This window comes from Balaenoptera borealis (genome assembly GCF_965194805.1).
Source record: "Balaenoptera borealis genome assembly, chromosome: 1".
Taxonomy (NCBI): domain Eukaryota; kingdom Metazoa; phylum Chordata; class Mammalia; order Artiodactyla; family Balaenopteridae; genus Balaenoptera; species Balaenoptera borealis.
This window is the reverse complement of record NC_138860.1, coordinates 85864217-85878558: the sequence shown is the minus strand read 5'-3', so window position 1 is coordinate 85878558 and position 14342 is coordinate 85864217. Positions and strand designations below refer to the sequence as shown.

The 14342-nt window shown below is 36.7% G+C and overlaps 1 protein-coding gene and 1 long non-coding RNA gene across 3 annotated transcripts in view; both read right to left on the bottom strand.

Moving 5' to 3' along the window:
- The window catches only part of LOC309614300, a 276916-nt gene that overhangs the window by 212477 nt on the left and 50097 nt on the right, over nucleotides 1-14342 (bottom strand). The gene's annotated exons all lie outside the window — the stretch shown is intronic.
- The window catches only part of GOLPH3L (golgi phosphoprotein 3 like), a 40096-nt gene that overhangs the window by 4996 nt on the left and 20758 nt on the right, over nucleotides 1-14342 (bottom strand). The window contains exons 3-4 of one of the 2 annotated variants that reach the window (XM_082362221.1): nucleotides 12259-12390; nucleotides 10674-10788 (exon numbers count right to left, since the gene is read on the bottom strand). In XM_082362221.1, coding sequence (XP_082218347.1) covers nucleotides 10674-10788; nucleotides 12259-12390 — 247 coding nt within the window. The remainder of the gene's footprint in view (nucleotides 1-10673; nucleotides 10789-12258; nucleotides 12391-14342) is intronic. The other variant, XM_082362222.1, reaches the window with a different exon arrangement.

The window sequence follows — 14342 nt, the reverse complement described above, 5'->3', positions numbered from 1 at the left end:
GCTGCTATTGTCCCAATTCCCACCAGCTGAAGCAGCTTCCAGGGGATTTAAAAAAGCAGCTTTTTGTTTTTTTACATTCAAAAACAACTACATGTACACAGTATTATAGAAAGCCACTGTGCTTGCTCAAGAAAAGGTGTAACCTCAGGAAAAAACAAAAACAAAAACAGCAAAGCCTGGGGGATGGGGAAAATCTGTTTTCCAGAGGTACCACATTATAAGATTAAATGTCCAGTTTTCAACAACAACAACAAAAATCACAAGGCATATAGAGAAGGAGAAAGGTATGGCCCATTAAAAGGAAAAAAAGAAAATGACATAATTTGCACTTGAGGAAGTCCAGGTGTCAAGTTTACTAGACAAAGACTTGAAAACAACTGACTTAGAGTTGTTCCTTTATGATGCTTCCTTTAGCAAATAGCTAAAGGAAGACATGGACAAAGACAGGAAAATGATGTATGAACAAAATTAGAATACCAATAAAGAGATAGAAATTATAAAAAGGAACCAAAAAGAAAGTCTGGAGCTTAAATACAATAACTAAAATGAAGAATACACTATACGGGTTCAAAAACAGATTTAAGCAGGCAGAAGAAAGAATTAGCAAATTTGAAGATAGGACAACTGAAGTAATAAAGTCTGGGGAACAACAGCAAAAAAAGTGAATGGAGGGCTTCCCTGGTGGCGCAGTGGTTGGGAATCTGCCTGCCAATGCAGCGGACACGGGTTCGAGCCCTGGTCTGGGAAGATCCCACATGCCGCGGAGCAACTGGGCCCGTGCGCCACAGCTACTGAGCCTGCGCGTCTGGAGCCTGTGCTCCGCAACAAGAGAGGCCGCGACAGTGAGAGGCCCGCGCACCGCGATGAAGAGTGGCCCCCGCTTGCCACAACTAGAGAAAGCCCTCGCACAGAAATGAAGACCCAACACAGCCATAAATAAATAAATAAATTAAAAAAAAAAAAGAGCCTCTTATTAAAAAAAAAAAAAAAAAAAGTGAATGGAGCCCTAAGGGACCTCTGAGACACCACCAAACGGACAAATATTTTCATTGTAGGAATCCCAGAGGAGAAGAGAGAGAAAAAAGGGCAGAAAAAATATTTGAAAAACTAATGGCTGAAAACTTTCCAAATTTCATGAAAGACACGAATCTACAAATCTAAGAAGCTTAATGAGCTCAATGTTGACTAAAACATCCATCTGAGACACATCATAATCAAACTATTGAAAGCCAAAGATAAATAATCTTTTTTTAAACCATTTTTAAAATTGAAGTATAGTTAATTTACAATGTTGTGTTTGTTTCAGGTATAGAGCACAGTGATTCAGTTACATGTATATACCTATATTCTTTTTTCAGATTCTTTTCCATTATAGGTTATTATGATATATTGAATATAGTTCCCTGTGCTATACAGTAGGTTCTTGTTGTTTATCTATTTTATATATAATGGTGTGTATATGTTAATCCCAAACTCCTAATTTATCTCCCCCACACCCTGCCTCCGCTATCCACTTTGGTAACCATAAGTTTGTTTTCTATGTGTGAGTCTATTTCTGTTTTATAAATAGTTCATTTGTATCATTTTTTTTTTAGATTCTACATATAAGTGATATCATATGATATTTGTCTTTCTCTGTCTGAGTTACTTCACTTAATATGATAATCTCTAGGTCCATCCATGTTGATGCAGATGGCATTATGTCATTCTTTTTTATGGCTGAGTAATGTTCCATTGTGTATATATACCACATCTTCTTTATCCATTCATCAGCTGTTGATGGACATTTAGGTTGCTTCCATGTCTTGGCTATTGTAAATAGTGCTGCTATGAACATTGGGGTGCATGTATGTTTTTGAATTAGAGTTTTCTCAGATATATGCCCAGGAATGTGATTGATGGATTGTATGGTAACTCTATTTTTAGTTTTTTAAGGAAACGCCATACTGTTCTCCATAGTGGCTGCACCAATTTGCAATCCTACCAACAGTGTAGGAGGGTTCCTTTTTCTCCACACCCTCACCAGCATTATATGTAGTTTACAAAGATAAAGAATCTTGAAAGCAGGAAGAAAGAAGTGAGTTGTCACACACAAGGTGTCTTCAATAAGATTATCACCAGACTTCTCATCAGAAACTTTGGAGGCTAGAAGACAGTGGGCTGATATATTCAAAGAGCTGAAAGAAAAAAAATCTGTCACCTGAGAATTCTATATCCAGAAAAAGTGTCCTTCAAAAGTGAAATTAAGACTTTCCCAGATAAACAAAAACTGAGGAAGTTTGTTACCACTAGACTTGCCCTACGAGAAATGCTAAAAAGGAGTGCTGCAGGTTGAAATGAAGGGAAGCTAGAAGTAACTTGAAGCAGTATGAAGAAATAAAGATATCCAATAAAGGCTAAATACAGGGACAACCATAAAAACTAATTTTGTTTCATAACTCCATTTTTTTATGTTCTATATACTTTAAAAGACAAATGCATTAAAAAACAATTATTAATCTATATTATTGGTCACACAATTTATAAAGGTATAATCTGTGACATCAAAACAGACAGAGTGGAACGAAGCTATATAGGAACAGTTTTTGTGTTATTGAAGTTAAGTTGGTATAAATTCAGATTAGGTTGTCATTAACTTTAGGATGTTAAATGTAATCCCCATGGTACAATAAAGAAAATGTCTATAGAATATACACAAAAGAAAATGAGAGGGGAATGAAAATGTTTCACTACAAAAAATCAACCAAACATAAAGCAAGACAGTAATGCGGGAAATGAGGACAAAAATCTATAGGCCATATAGTAATGGAAAACAAATAGCTGGGGCTTCCCTAGTGATGCAGTGGTTAAGAATCAGCCTGCCAATGCAGGGGACACGGGTTCAAGTCCTGGTTCGGGAAGATCCCACATGCCGTGGAGCAACTAAGCCCGTGTGCCACAACTACTGAGCCTGCACTCTAGAGCCTGTGAGCCACAACTACTGAGTCTGTGTGCCACAACTACTGAAGCCTATGGGCCTAGAGCCCATGATCCACAACAAGAGAAGCCACTGCAATGAGAAGCTCGTGTGCCACAACGAAGAGTAGCCCCCGCTCGCCACAACTAAAGAAAGCCTGTGTGCAGCAATGAAGACCAAATGCAGCCAAAAATAAAATAAATAAAAAAAAATTAATTAAAAAAAATTTTTTTTATTAAAAAAAGAAAACAAATAGCAAAATGGCAGAATTAACTGTCTCCTTATCAGTAATTACTTTAAATGTAAATGGATTAAACTATTTAATAATAACAAAACAAATTGGCAGAATGGGTTAAAAAACATGATCCAATTATATGCTATGAGAGATTCACTTTAGATCAAAGGACACAGATAGGCTGAAAGTGAATGGATGGAAAAAGATATTCCATTCAAATAGTAACCAAAAGACAGCAGGGGTGGCTATACTAATTTTGGACAAAATAGATTTAAAATCATATAAGGTAAAAGAGACAGAGAAAGACATGATATATTAATAAAAGGTTCAGTACAACAAGAAGATATAACAAGTATAAATATTTACACTCCTAAGAACAGACTCAAAATATATGAAGCAAAATGGACAGAACAGTCAGAAGTAGACAGTTTTATAACACCCCACTTTCAATGAGGCTTAGATCAAGTAGACAGAAAATAATTTAAAAATAGAAGATTTCAACAACATAATAAACTCACTAAGCCTAACAGACATATACAGAACACTCCACCTAACAGCAGAATACACATTCTTCTCAAGTGTACATGGCACATTCTCCAGGACAGACCACTTGTTAGGCCATAAAATAAATCTCAATAGATTTCAAAAGATACATACAAAGTATCTCCTCTGACCACAATGGGATGAAATTAGAAATCAGTAAAAGAAGGAAAATGAAAATTTGCCTATATGTGTAAATTAAACAAGCTTAAACAACCAATGGGTCAAAGAAGAAATTACAGGGAAATTAGAAAATACTTAGAAATGGATGAAAACACAATGCACTAAAATGTATGGGATAGAGTGAAAGCAGTGCTCAGAGGGAAATTTATAACTGTAAATGCCTAAATTAAAAAAGTAAGTCTCAAATCAATCACCTAACTTTACACTTTAATGGACTAGAAAAAGAAGAGCAAAGTAAACCCAAAGCTAACAGAAGGAACGAAATAAAGATTAGAGAAGAGATGAACAAAAAGAGAGATCAGAAAAACAACAAAGAAGACCAAAGAAACAAAGAGTTGGTTTTTTGAAAAGATCAACAAAATTCACAAACCTTTAGGTAGACTGCCAAAGAAAAAGACAAAAGATACAAACAACTAAAATGAGAAATTAAAGTGGGGACATTACAACTGACCTTGCAGAGATTAAAAAAAGGATTATAAGAGAATACTATGAATAATGGTAAGCCAACAAATTACATAACCTAGAAGAAATGGACAAATTTCTTCAGCGAAATGGACAAATTCCCTGAAACACTCAAATTATCTAAACTGACTGATGATGAAATAGAAAATTTCAACAGATTTATAGCAAGTAAAAAGATGAAATCAGTAATCAAAAACCTCCCCAAAAAGAAAAGTCCTGGACCAGATGGCTTCATCAGTGAATTCTACCTAACATTTAAACAAGAATTAACACAAATCCTTCTCAAAGTCTTCCAAAAAACTGAAGAGGGAACACCTCCTAACTCATTCTGTGAGGCAAGGATTATCCTGATACTAGAGCCAGATAAAGACATCACAAGAGGACTTCACTGGTGGCACAGTGGTTAAGAATCTGCCTGTCAATGCAGGGGACACGGGTTCGAGCCCTGGTCCGGGAAGATCCCATGTGCCGTGGAGCAACTAAGCCCAGCTCATAAGCCACAACTACTGAGTCCGTGTGCCACAACTACTGAAGCCTGTGTGCCTAGAGCCTGTGCTCCACAACAAGAGAAGCCACCGCAATGAGAAGCCTGTGAATTGCTACGAAGAGTAGCCCCCACTCAATGTAACTAGAGAAAGCCCGTGCACAGCAGCAAAGACCCAATGCAGCCAAAAATAAATAATAAATTAATAAATTTAAAAAAAAATCACAAGAAAAGAAAGTTACAGACCAATAAGTCTTATGAATATACATGCAAAATTCTTAATAAAATATTAGCAAATTGAATCCAACAGCATAATAAAATGATTATTCACCTTGATCAAGTAAAATTTATCCCAGGAATGTAACAGAAAATCAAATGGACTGAGGATCTGAATAGACATTTTTCTAAAGAAGACATATAAATGGCCAAAAGACACATGAAAACGCGCTCAACATCACTAATCATCAAGGAAATGCAAATCAAAACCATAGTGCGATAACACTACACATTTGTTAAGATGGCTAATATTAAAAAGACCAAAAATAACAACTGTTGGTGAGGATACAGAGAAAAGGGAACCCTTGTGCACTGTTAGTGAACATGTAAATTGGCCCAGTCACTACAGAAAACAGTATAGGACTTCCCTGGTGGTGCAGTGGTTGAGAATCTGCCTGCCAATGCAGGGCACATGGGTTTAATCCCTGGTCTGGGAAGATCCCACATGTCGCAGAGTACCTAAGCCCGTGTGCCACAACTACTGAGCCTGTGCTCTACAGCCCGTGAGCCACAATTACTGAGCCCGCATGCCACAACTACTGAAGCCCGCGTGCCTAGAGCCCGTGCTCCGCAACAAGAGAAGCCACTGCAATGAGAAGTCCATGCACTGCAACGAAAAGTAGCCCCCACTCACCGCAACTAGAGAAAGCCCACGTGCAGCAATGAAGACCCAATGTAGCCAAAAAAATAAATAAAATAAAATAAATTTTTTTAATTAAAAAAAAGAAAACAGTATAAAGGTTTCTCAAAAAATTAAAATTACAACTACCATATAATCTAGTAATTCTACTTCTGAGTAGAATTGAAAAGATATATGCACCCCATGTTCACTGCAGCATTATTTATAATAGCCAAGACATGGAAGCAACTTAAATATCAATTATGGATGAATGGATAAAGAAAATGTGGTATATGTATATACACACACCACACACATACATATATGCACACATATACATACAATAGAATATTATTCAACCATAAAAAACAGGAAATCTTGCCATTCATAACAACCTGGATGGACCTTGAGGGCATTATGCTAAGTGAAGTAAGTCAGACAGAGGGACTTCCCTGGTGGTAGTGGTGAAGACTCCGTGCTCCCAACGCAGGGGGCCTGGGTTCAATCCCTGGTCAGGGAACTAGATCCCACATGCATGCCACAACTCAGAGTTACATGCTGCAACTAAGGAGCCCTCGAGCCGCAACTAAGGAGCCTGTGAGCTGCAACTAAGGAGCCTGCCTGCTGCAACAAAGACCCGGCACAACCAAATAAATAAATAAATATTTTTTAAAAAATAAAATAAAATAAATAAGTGAGGCTGAATGCCTGCATAAACCTATAAAAAAAAAAAGTCAGACAGAGAAAGACAAATACTATATGATCTCACTTATATGTGGAATCTAAAACAAAAACAAAAAATTCCAAAATCATAGATACAGAGAACAGATTGGTAGTTGCTAGGGGCAGGGAGGGGGAGAATGCCAGAATGGGTGAAGGAGATCAAAAGATACAAAATTCTAGTTAGAAAATAAATAAATCCTGGGGATGTAATGTACAGCATGGTGACTATAGTTAATAACACTGTATTATATATTTGAAAGTTCTAAGAAAACAGATCTTAAAAGTTCTCAGGACTTCCCTGGTGGTCCAGTGGTTAAGACTCCATGCTCCCAATGCAGGGGGCCTGGGTTAGATCCCTGGTCGGAGAACTAGATCCCGCATGCCACAACTAAGAGCTCACATGCCACAACTAAAGATCCTACTTGCCACAACTAAAAGGTCCCATATGCCGCAACGAAGATCCTGCATGCAGCAATGAAGATCCCACGTGCTGCAACTAAGACCCGGTGCAGCCAAATAAATACATAAATAAATAAATAATTTTTTTTTTAAAGTTCTCACACAAGAAAAAAAAAACTATGAGTGATGATGGATGCTAACTAGACTTATTGTGGTGATCATTTCATAATATGTACAAATATCGAATCAATATGATGTACACCTGAAATTAATATAATGTTTATGCCAATTATATCTCAATAAAAAGTCAAACAATGTAATACATCATTTAATAGAATGGAAAAAACCCCACATGATCGTCTCACTTGACTCAGAAAAGCAACTTGAGAAAAACAAACACCATTTCAGGATAAAAGCTTCTAGGAAACTAGGAATAAAAGAAAAATTCCTCAACATGATAAAGAGTATTTATGAAAACCTCACAGCTAATAACATATTCAATGGTAAAAGGCTGAAAGATCCCCCAAAGGTCAAGGAACAAGAAAGACAAGGATGCCTGCTTTCACCACTGCTATTCAACAATTTACTGGAAGTTCTGGCCAGAGCTAGTAGACAAGAAAGAAAAAATTAAAGGCATCTAAATTGTAAAGGAAAAACTAAAACTATCTCTGTTTGCAGATGACATAACCCTATACATAGAAAATCCCCCGAAGTACGCAAAAAGCTACTAGAGCTAATAAACTCAGCTAAGTTGCAGGGTACAAGATGAACACACAAAAAATCAGTTGTTTCTATATATCAGAAATGAATAATCTGAAAATGAAATTAAGAAAGCAATCTCATTTATAGTAGTGTCGAAGAAAATTAAATATTTAGGAATAAGTCTAACCAGGGAGGTGGAAGATTTGTACTCTGAAAACTATAAAACACTGCTGAAAGAAATTAAAGAAGACATAAATAATGGAAAGACAGCCTGAGCTTCTTTTAATGGACAGGAAGACTTAACACTGTTAAAATGGCAATACCACCCAAAGAGATCTACAGGTTCAACACAATCCCTATCAAATTCTAACAGTCTTTTCCACAAAAGTGGAAAAGCTGATCCTCAAATTCATATGGAATTGCAAGGGACCCAGAACAGCCAAAATAACTTGAAAAAGAAGAATAAAGTTAGTGGACTCATAGTTACCCAACTTCAAAACTTACTACAAAGCTACAGTAAGTAAAACAGTATGGTACTGGCATAAGGACAAACATACAGATTAATGCAATAGAATAGAGAGCCCAGAAATAAACCCTCACAGATATGGTCAACTGATTTTTCAACAAGGCTGCCAACACCATTCAAGGGGGAAAGAATAGTATTTTTAACAAATGGTTCTGAGAAACTGCATATCCACATGCAAAAGAATGAAGCTGAACCTTTACCTTACATCATATACAAAAATTAAGTCAAAATGGATCAAAGAACCAAATTTAAGAACTAAAACTATAAAACTTTTAGAAGAAAGCACTGGGGAAAATCTTTATGACATTAGATTTGGCAAAGATTTCATGGATATGACACCAAAAGTACAGGCAACAAGTAGATAAGTTGGACTTCATCAAAATTAAGAACTTTTGTACATCAAGAGTTATTATCAATAAAGTGAAGAGATAACTTACAGAATGAGAGAAAATATTTGCAAATCATATATCTGATAAGGGATTACTATCTAGAATATAGAAAGAGCTTCTAAAGCTCAACAACAACAACAGAAGCCAATTCAAAAATGGGCAAAGGACTTGAATAGACATTTCTCCAAAGAAGATATATAAATGGTCCATGAAAAGATGCTCAACATCATTAATCATTAGGGAAATGCAAATCAAAACCACAGTGAGATACCACTTCACACCTACTAGGATGGCTATAATTAAAAACAAAACAAAACAAAAATTAGAATATTAAAAAGTGCTGATGAGGATGTGGAGAAACTGCAACCTTCACACTTGGCTGGTAAGAGTGTAAAAGAGTGCAGCCTCTGTAGAAAACAGTTTGGTGGTTTCTCAAAACATTGAACTATCACATACCCAGTAATTCTACTCCAAGATATACATCCAAAAGAATGGAAAGCAGTGACTTGAACAGATATATGTACAAAAATGTTCACAGCAGCATTATCCACAATAGCCAAAAGATGGAAACACCCAAGTGTCCATCAACAGATGAAATGAACAAAATGTGGTATACTCATACAGTAGAATGTTATTCAACCATAAAAAGGAATGAGATTTTGATGTATGCTACAAAATGAATGGACTTTGAAAACATGCTTAGTGAAATAAGCCAGACATAGAAGGAGAAATATTATATGATTCCACTTATATGAGTTACTTAGTACAGGCAAATTCGTAGAGACAGAAAGTAGATGGAATGAGGGGAGGGAGGAAGAGGGGTGTTTGCGATGATGTGAAAGCTTTGAGTGTAGAGAGAAGTGATGGTTATATAACACTGTGCCTGTATTTAATGTCACTGAATTGTACACTTATGATTAAGATAATAAATACGTATATTTTACCACAATAAAAAGTTAACTATATACACCCCCAAAGTTAAAACATGTCCACACAAAAACTTGTCTATGAATGTTCATAGCAGCGCTATTCATAATAGCCCAAAAGTGGAAATAACTGAAATGTCCATCAACTGATGAATAAGTAATTAAAGTTGTATAACCATACAATGAAATATTATTTGGCAATAAAAAGGAGTCAAATTAAAACTGGGGAAATTCTTGGGACTTCCCTGGTGGTCCAGTGGTTAAGACTCTGCACTTCCATTGCAGGGGACACAAGCTTGATCCTTGGTTGGGGAACTAAGATTCTGCATGCTATGCAGTGTGGGCAAAAAAAAAAAAAAAATAGGGGAAATTCTAATAAGATTGGTGGATTGTATCAATTTCAGTATCCTGGTTGTCATATATTAAAATTTTGAGAAATGTTACCAGTGGCGGATTCTGGACAAAGCATATAAAGGGATCTTTCTGTATTATTTCTTACAACTGCATGTGAATATACAAATGTCTCAATAAAAACTTCAGTTAAAAAAATTGTTCCAGAAGGTGACACTGGCTGTGATCTCAAAGTGTCCTGTGGAATATTCTCCTAAAATATTATGCCTTAGGCTTGATTATTCATATTAAAGTTTTTGAACTTGCCCTTGAGAAAAGAAGGAATGAAGTGCTAATACATGCCACAACATGGATGAACCTTGAAAATATTATCCTCGGAAGTTAGTCACAAAAAACCATAAGTTGTATGATTTCGTTTATATGGAATATCCAGAATAGGCAAATCTACAGAGATAGAACGTAGATTAGTGGTTGCCTGTAGCTGGGCAGGAGGGTTGGGGAAATGTGGGGAAAACTGCTAATGAGTATGGGGTTTATTTTGGGGACGATAAAAATGTTCTAAACTTAGGTTGTGATGATGGTTGCACAATTGTGTGAATATACTAAAATCCATTTAATTGTATACTTTAAATGGGTCAACTGTATGGTATGTGAATTATACATCAACATGGTTGTTAAAAAATTTCTTGTGAGCTTATGAGGTGGACAGAGGTAAGATGAAGCTTTGGAAAACTTTATGTACTGATTAATCGTGTCTTTTTTGTCCCTCATTAGTACAGTTAAACAGTGAACCATATATATCTTATGCAGCACGCTGACCTTCTATACTTCTTCTCCCAACCTTAACAGTAGGATAAAAATTATAAAATGTGGGATTTTTAAATCATTCTGAGTCATCTTACCAGTGAGTAGCTCTATCCATGTTTGGACAGTTTCTGTGGGTTCAGTTGCTTTGATGTGTTTTAGAGTTTCATCCAGTAAAACATCACCCGTTGGGCTGTCTGACTTTAGTAGTACCTTTCAGAAAAGAAGAAACAAGAGACCCTGGTTGATATACTTCATTCAAATTAAAGTTATTCAATATGCTATACATATATTATTGGTTAAGTCATAGGAAATGCAAAGCAGCATAACATATTTTCTCTGTCCTCAGGAATTTAAAATCTAGTATGGGGTGATAATAGGGAGATAAAAAAAAAAAACATTTGAAGTGGGCCCCAATGACAAACTGGATATAAATGATAATGGAGAAAAGATTCAATAATAACTCTTTGAGCCTGGAAAACCAACTTGTGAAACAATTAATAAGGATAGGAAAGTCAGGAAAAGTTGATGAAGTTTGGTTTTAACTGATACGGGATAGCCAAGTTGAAATGTCTGGACAATACTTAACTATGTTCCTGGGGGTGTTAAAAGAAGACAGACCTAGAAATTTGGGAGTTAATATATCATGGGGGTGATAGATGAAGCTGTAAAAGTAAATGATATCTCCAAAAGTTATACAAAGTGATACAAACTGAGACTTAGATGTTAAGGAATGGAAAAGTAAAGGAAATAGGGTACAGCCAGAGAAGCAAGAGGATGTAATATAACAAAGGTCAAGAACAGATAGGACTTTGCTGGTGGTCCAGTGGTTAAGAATCCACCTTCCAATGCAGGGGATGCAGGTTTGATCCCTGGTCGTGGAACTAAGATCCCACATGCTGTGGGGCAATTAAGTCCGTGTGCTGCAACTACTGAGCCCACGTGCCACAACTAGAGAGAAGCCTATGCACCACAATTAGAGAAGCCCGCACGCTGCCAAGAGGATCCCGCATGCCGCAACTAAGACACGACGCAGCCAAATAAATAAATAAAAATAAATAAATATTTTTTAAAAAGAACAGAAAGTTTCAAGTAAGAGGTAGTCAAAAGTGTTGAACACCACATATAGGTTAAAAGAGAAAAATAAATTGAAGACTGAAAATTAGCTGGTGACACCTAAGAATGTAGTTTCAGTAGAGTGCTGAGTATGACAGTGAAGTTGTGAGTGGAAAAAATGAGTAGTAAGAAAATGGAGAGAGCGGTATACCTCATAAGCTAGAGAGAACTTGCAAAATACTTGGAAGGAGGGAAATTGAATGGTTATCTGAGGATGACCAGAGTTAAGTAAAGACTGCACCTGACCCACATGTTTGCCTCTTCATACACAATACTCTATTTCATAATATTATAGGTACAGATATAGAGAGAAAAATAATCAACACCACCCTAAATGTGATTTTTCTGCATAAAAATGGAAGACAAAATCATGAATTTCTTATAACTCTTTTGACCATGGATACTTGGATTTCTTTCTCTGCTACAGGATAATTAAACCTGCTAGACAATGGGACAACTGAATAAGTGATATTTATATTGTCTCACTACTCAAATCTTCCTATTCATCCGAAATGGACTGTTGGTATCTGCCCTTTCATAAGAGGATGTTCGCAGAGGACGCTCTACCTTTCTGTCTAGTAGTCGCTTCTTACGCATGGTGGGGGGTTCTAGATAGATTCGACCTCGCATGGCCAGCTCTATCAGGATGCCCCCTCGCAGGCCAGATGATATGCAGTCATTCCAGAAAGATGTGTAACCCTAGGAAAGGGGAAAAGAGAAGAGAAAGAATGTTCTGAAAGGGATATGGACTTGCATCAAGCACCCAAAGAATGGTCCACTTTGTTGTGTGATTCATTTCACTTCACATTACATGAACTCAAGGCAACGTATAAAATAAATGAAAAAAATCTCTTTAAGTCCCTTAATCTAACCCTCCTGCCCCAAAGTATGACTTTCTGTCTAACTTCAAGGTCTTTGTGAATTCCTATGGTTTGGCTGTTAGTTAACAACTGGCATGTCAAATTTTAATTTTTGAGAAGACTTTTGTCTTCTTTGAAATCTGTTTCCATGACACTCTAAATTTCAGAGTGGGATACAAATTAAGTCAGGTAGAAAAATGTATAAATCATTTGAGCCTTTTACGCCTCCAAGATATGTATTATTTGCAAGCTATTTTGATGGGTGGTGTAGTCAGCTCTGCCACTGACTAGTTAAGTGCCTTGGGTATGTTACTTAGCCTTTCTCAAGTGCAATGTCCTCATCTGTAAAATGGGGGCACTGATATCTATCTTTATAAGTTTATTGTGAGGAATAAGTGAGATATAGATAAGAAACCATTTAGTATAGTAGCTGGCATATCATAGGCACTTAAATGTTAGTTTCTCTTCCCTAGGAACTATAGGGAATACAAAGGTATATAGTTAATAGCCACTGTCTTAAGGAGCTGAAAATGTAGCTGGAAAGACCATGCAAACTCCAGGAAAATTTTCTGTGATAATATAAAATTTAAATAAAAGCTCAACCGAAAATGGAGTAGAAGAGACAGGCATAAATCACTATAGGAAGTTTGGCTTATTTGTTTATTTTTAATTAATCAATCAATTTATTTATTTATTTATTGGTTGCATTGGGCCTTCATTGCTGTGCGCAGGCTTTCTCTAGTTGTGGAGAGCGGGGGCTGCCCTTCGTTGTGGTACGTGGGCTTCATTGCAGTGGCTTCTCTTGTTGTGAAGCACGGGCTCTAGACATGTGGGCTTCAGTAGTTGTGGCACGCAGGCTCAGTAGTTGTGGCTTGCGGGCTCTAGAGTGCAGACTCAGTAGTTGTGGCGCACAGGTTTAGTTGCTCCGAAGCATGTGGGATCTTCCCTGACCAGGGCTCAAACCCGTGTCCCCTGCACTGGCAGGTGGATTCTTAACCGCTGCGCCACCAGGGAAGTCCCGGAAGTTTGGTTTAGATGATAGCTTTTCAAATTATAAATCACTTTTGGGCTAGAGTAGTCAGAAACTCTTACGGGACTTGAGCTGGGGTTTGAAGAACAGGTTGAATTTAGCAGAGAGGGTGGATTTTCCAGATGAAGGAAGTCATCCAAATTTTACCTCTTCTTCAAAAGGGCGTTCCAAGCAAAAGTGTCAAGGAAGGAGACCTCAAATATGTTTACAGATTTAACTCAAGAATTTAAAGAGAACTCATGAGATCAAGTTGGTTGGGCTAGGCTGTGGAAAGCCTTGATGCTCTGAACTTTTTATTGAAAGGCAATATTAAATTCTGAACGTTCTGAACAAGGAGTTATGATTAACACAAGGAAGACCCATCGGTGTTATCAGAACTGTTTAACACTCTAGCTATCTTTGTGTGTAGCATTCCCTCTCACTGGAGAGAAGGTGGGTGTGATGTTGGCAGATTCTAGCATGGCTTTAAAGCATCACCAAGACTAAGTCACTAGTAATAACAGTAATGTCTAATATTTTTTGAACACTTATTATGCAGTAGATTTGTGCTAAGCTTTTTTGCATGCACTATATGATTACATCTTCACAACAATCTTATAAGGGAGGTATTACTATTATCCACATTTTAAAGATGAGGAAATTAAGGCTTATGGAGGTTATGTAATATGATAGAGGTCACAAAGCTAAGTGGTGGCAAAGAATTAAAAAACACCTTTTAAAAATTCCAGTTTTCCTCTTTATTGATTTGGAAGTTATACATT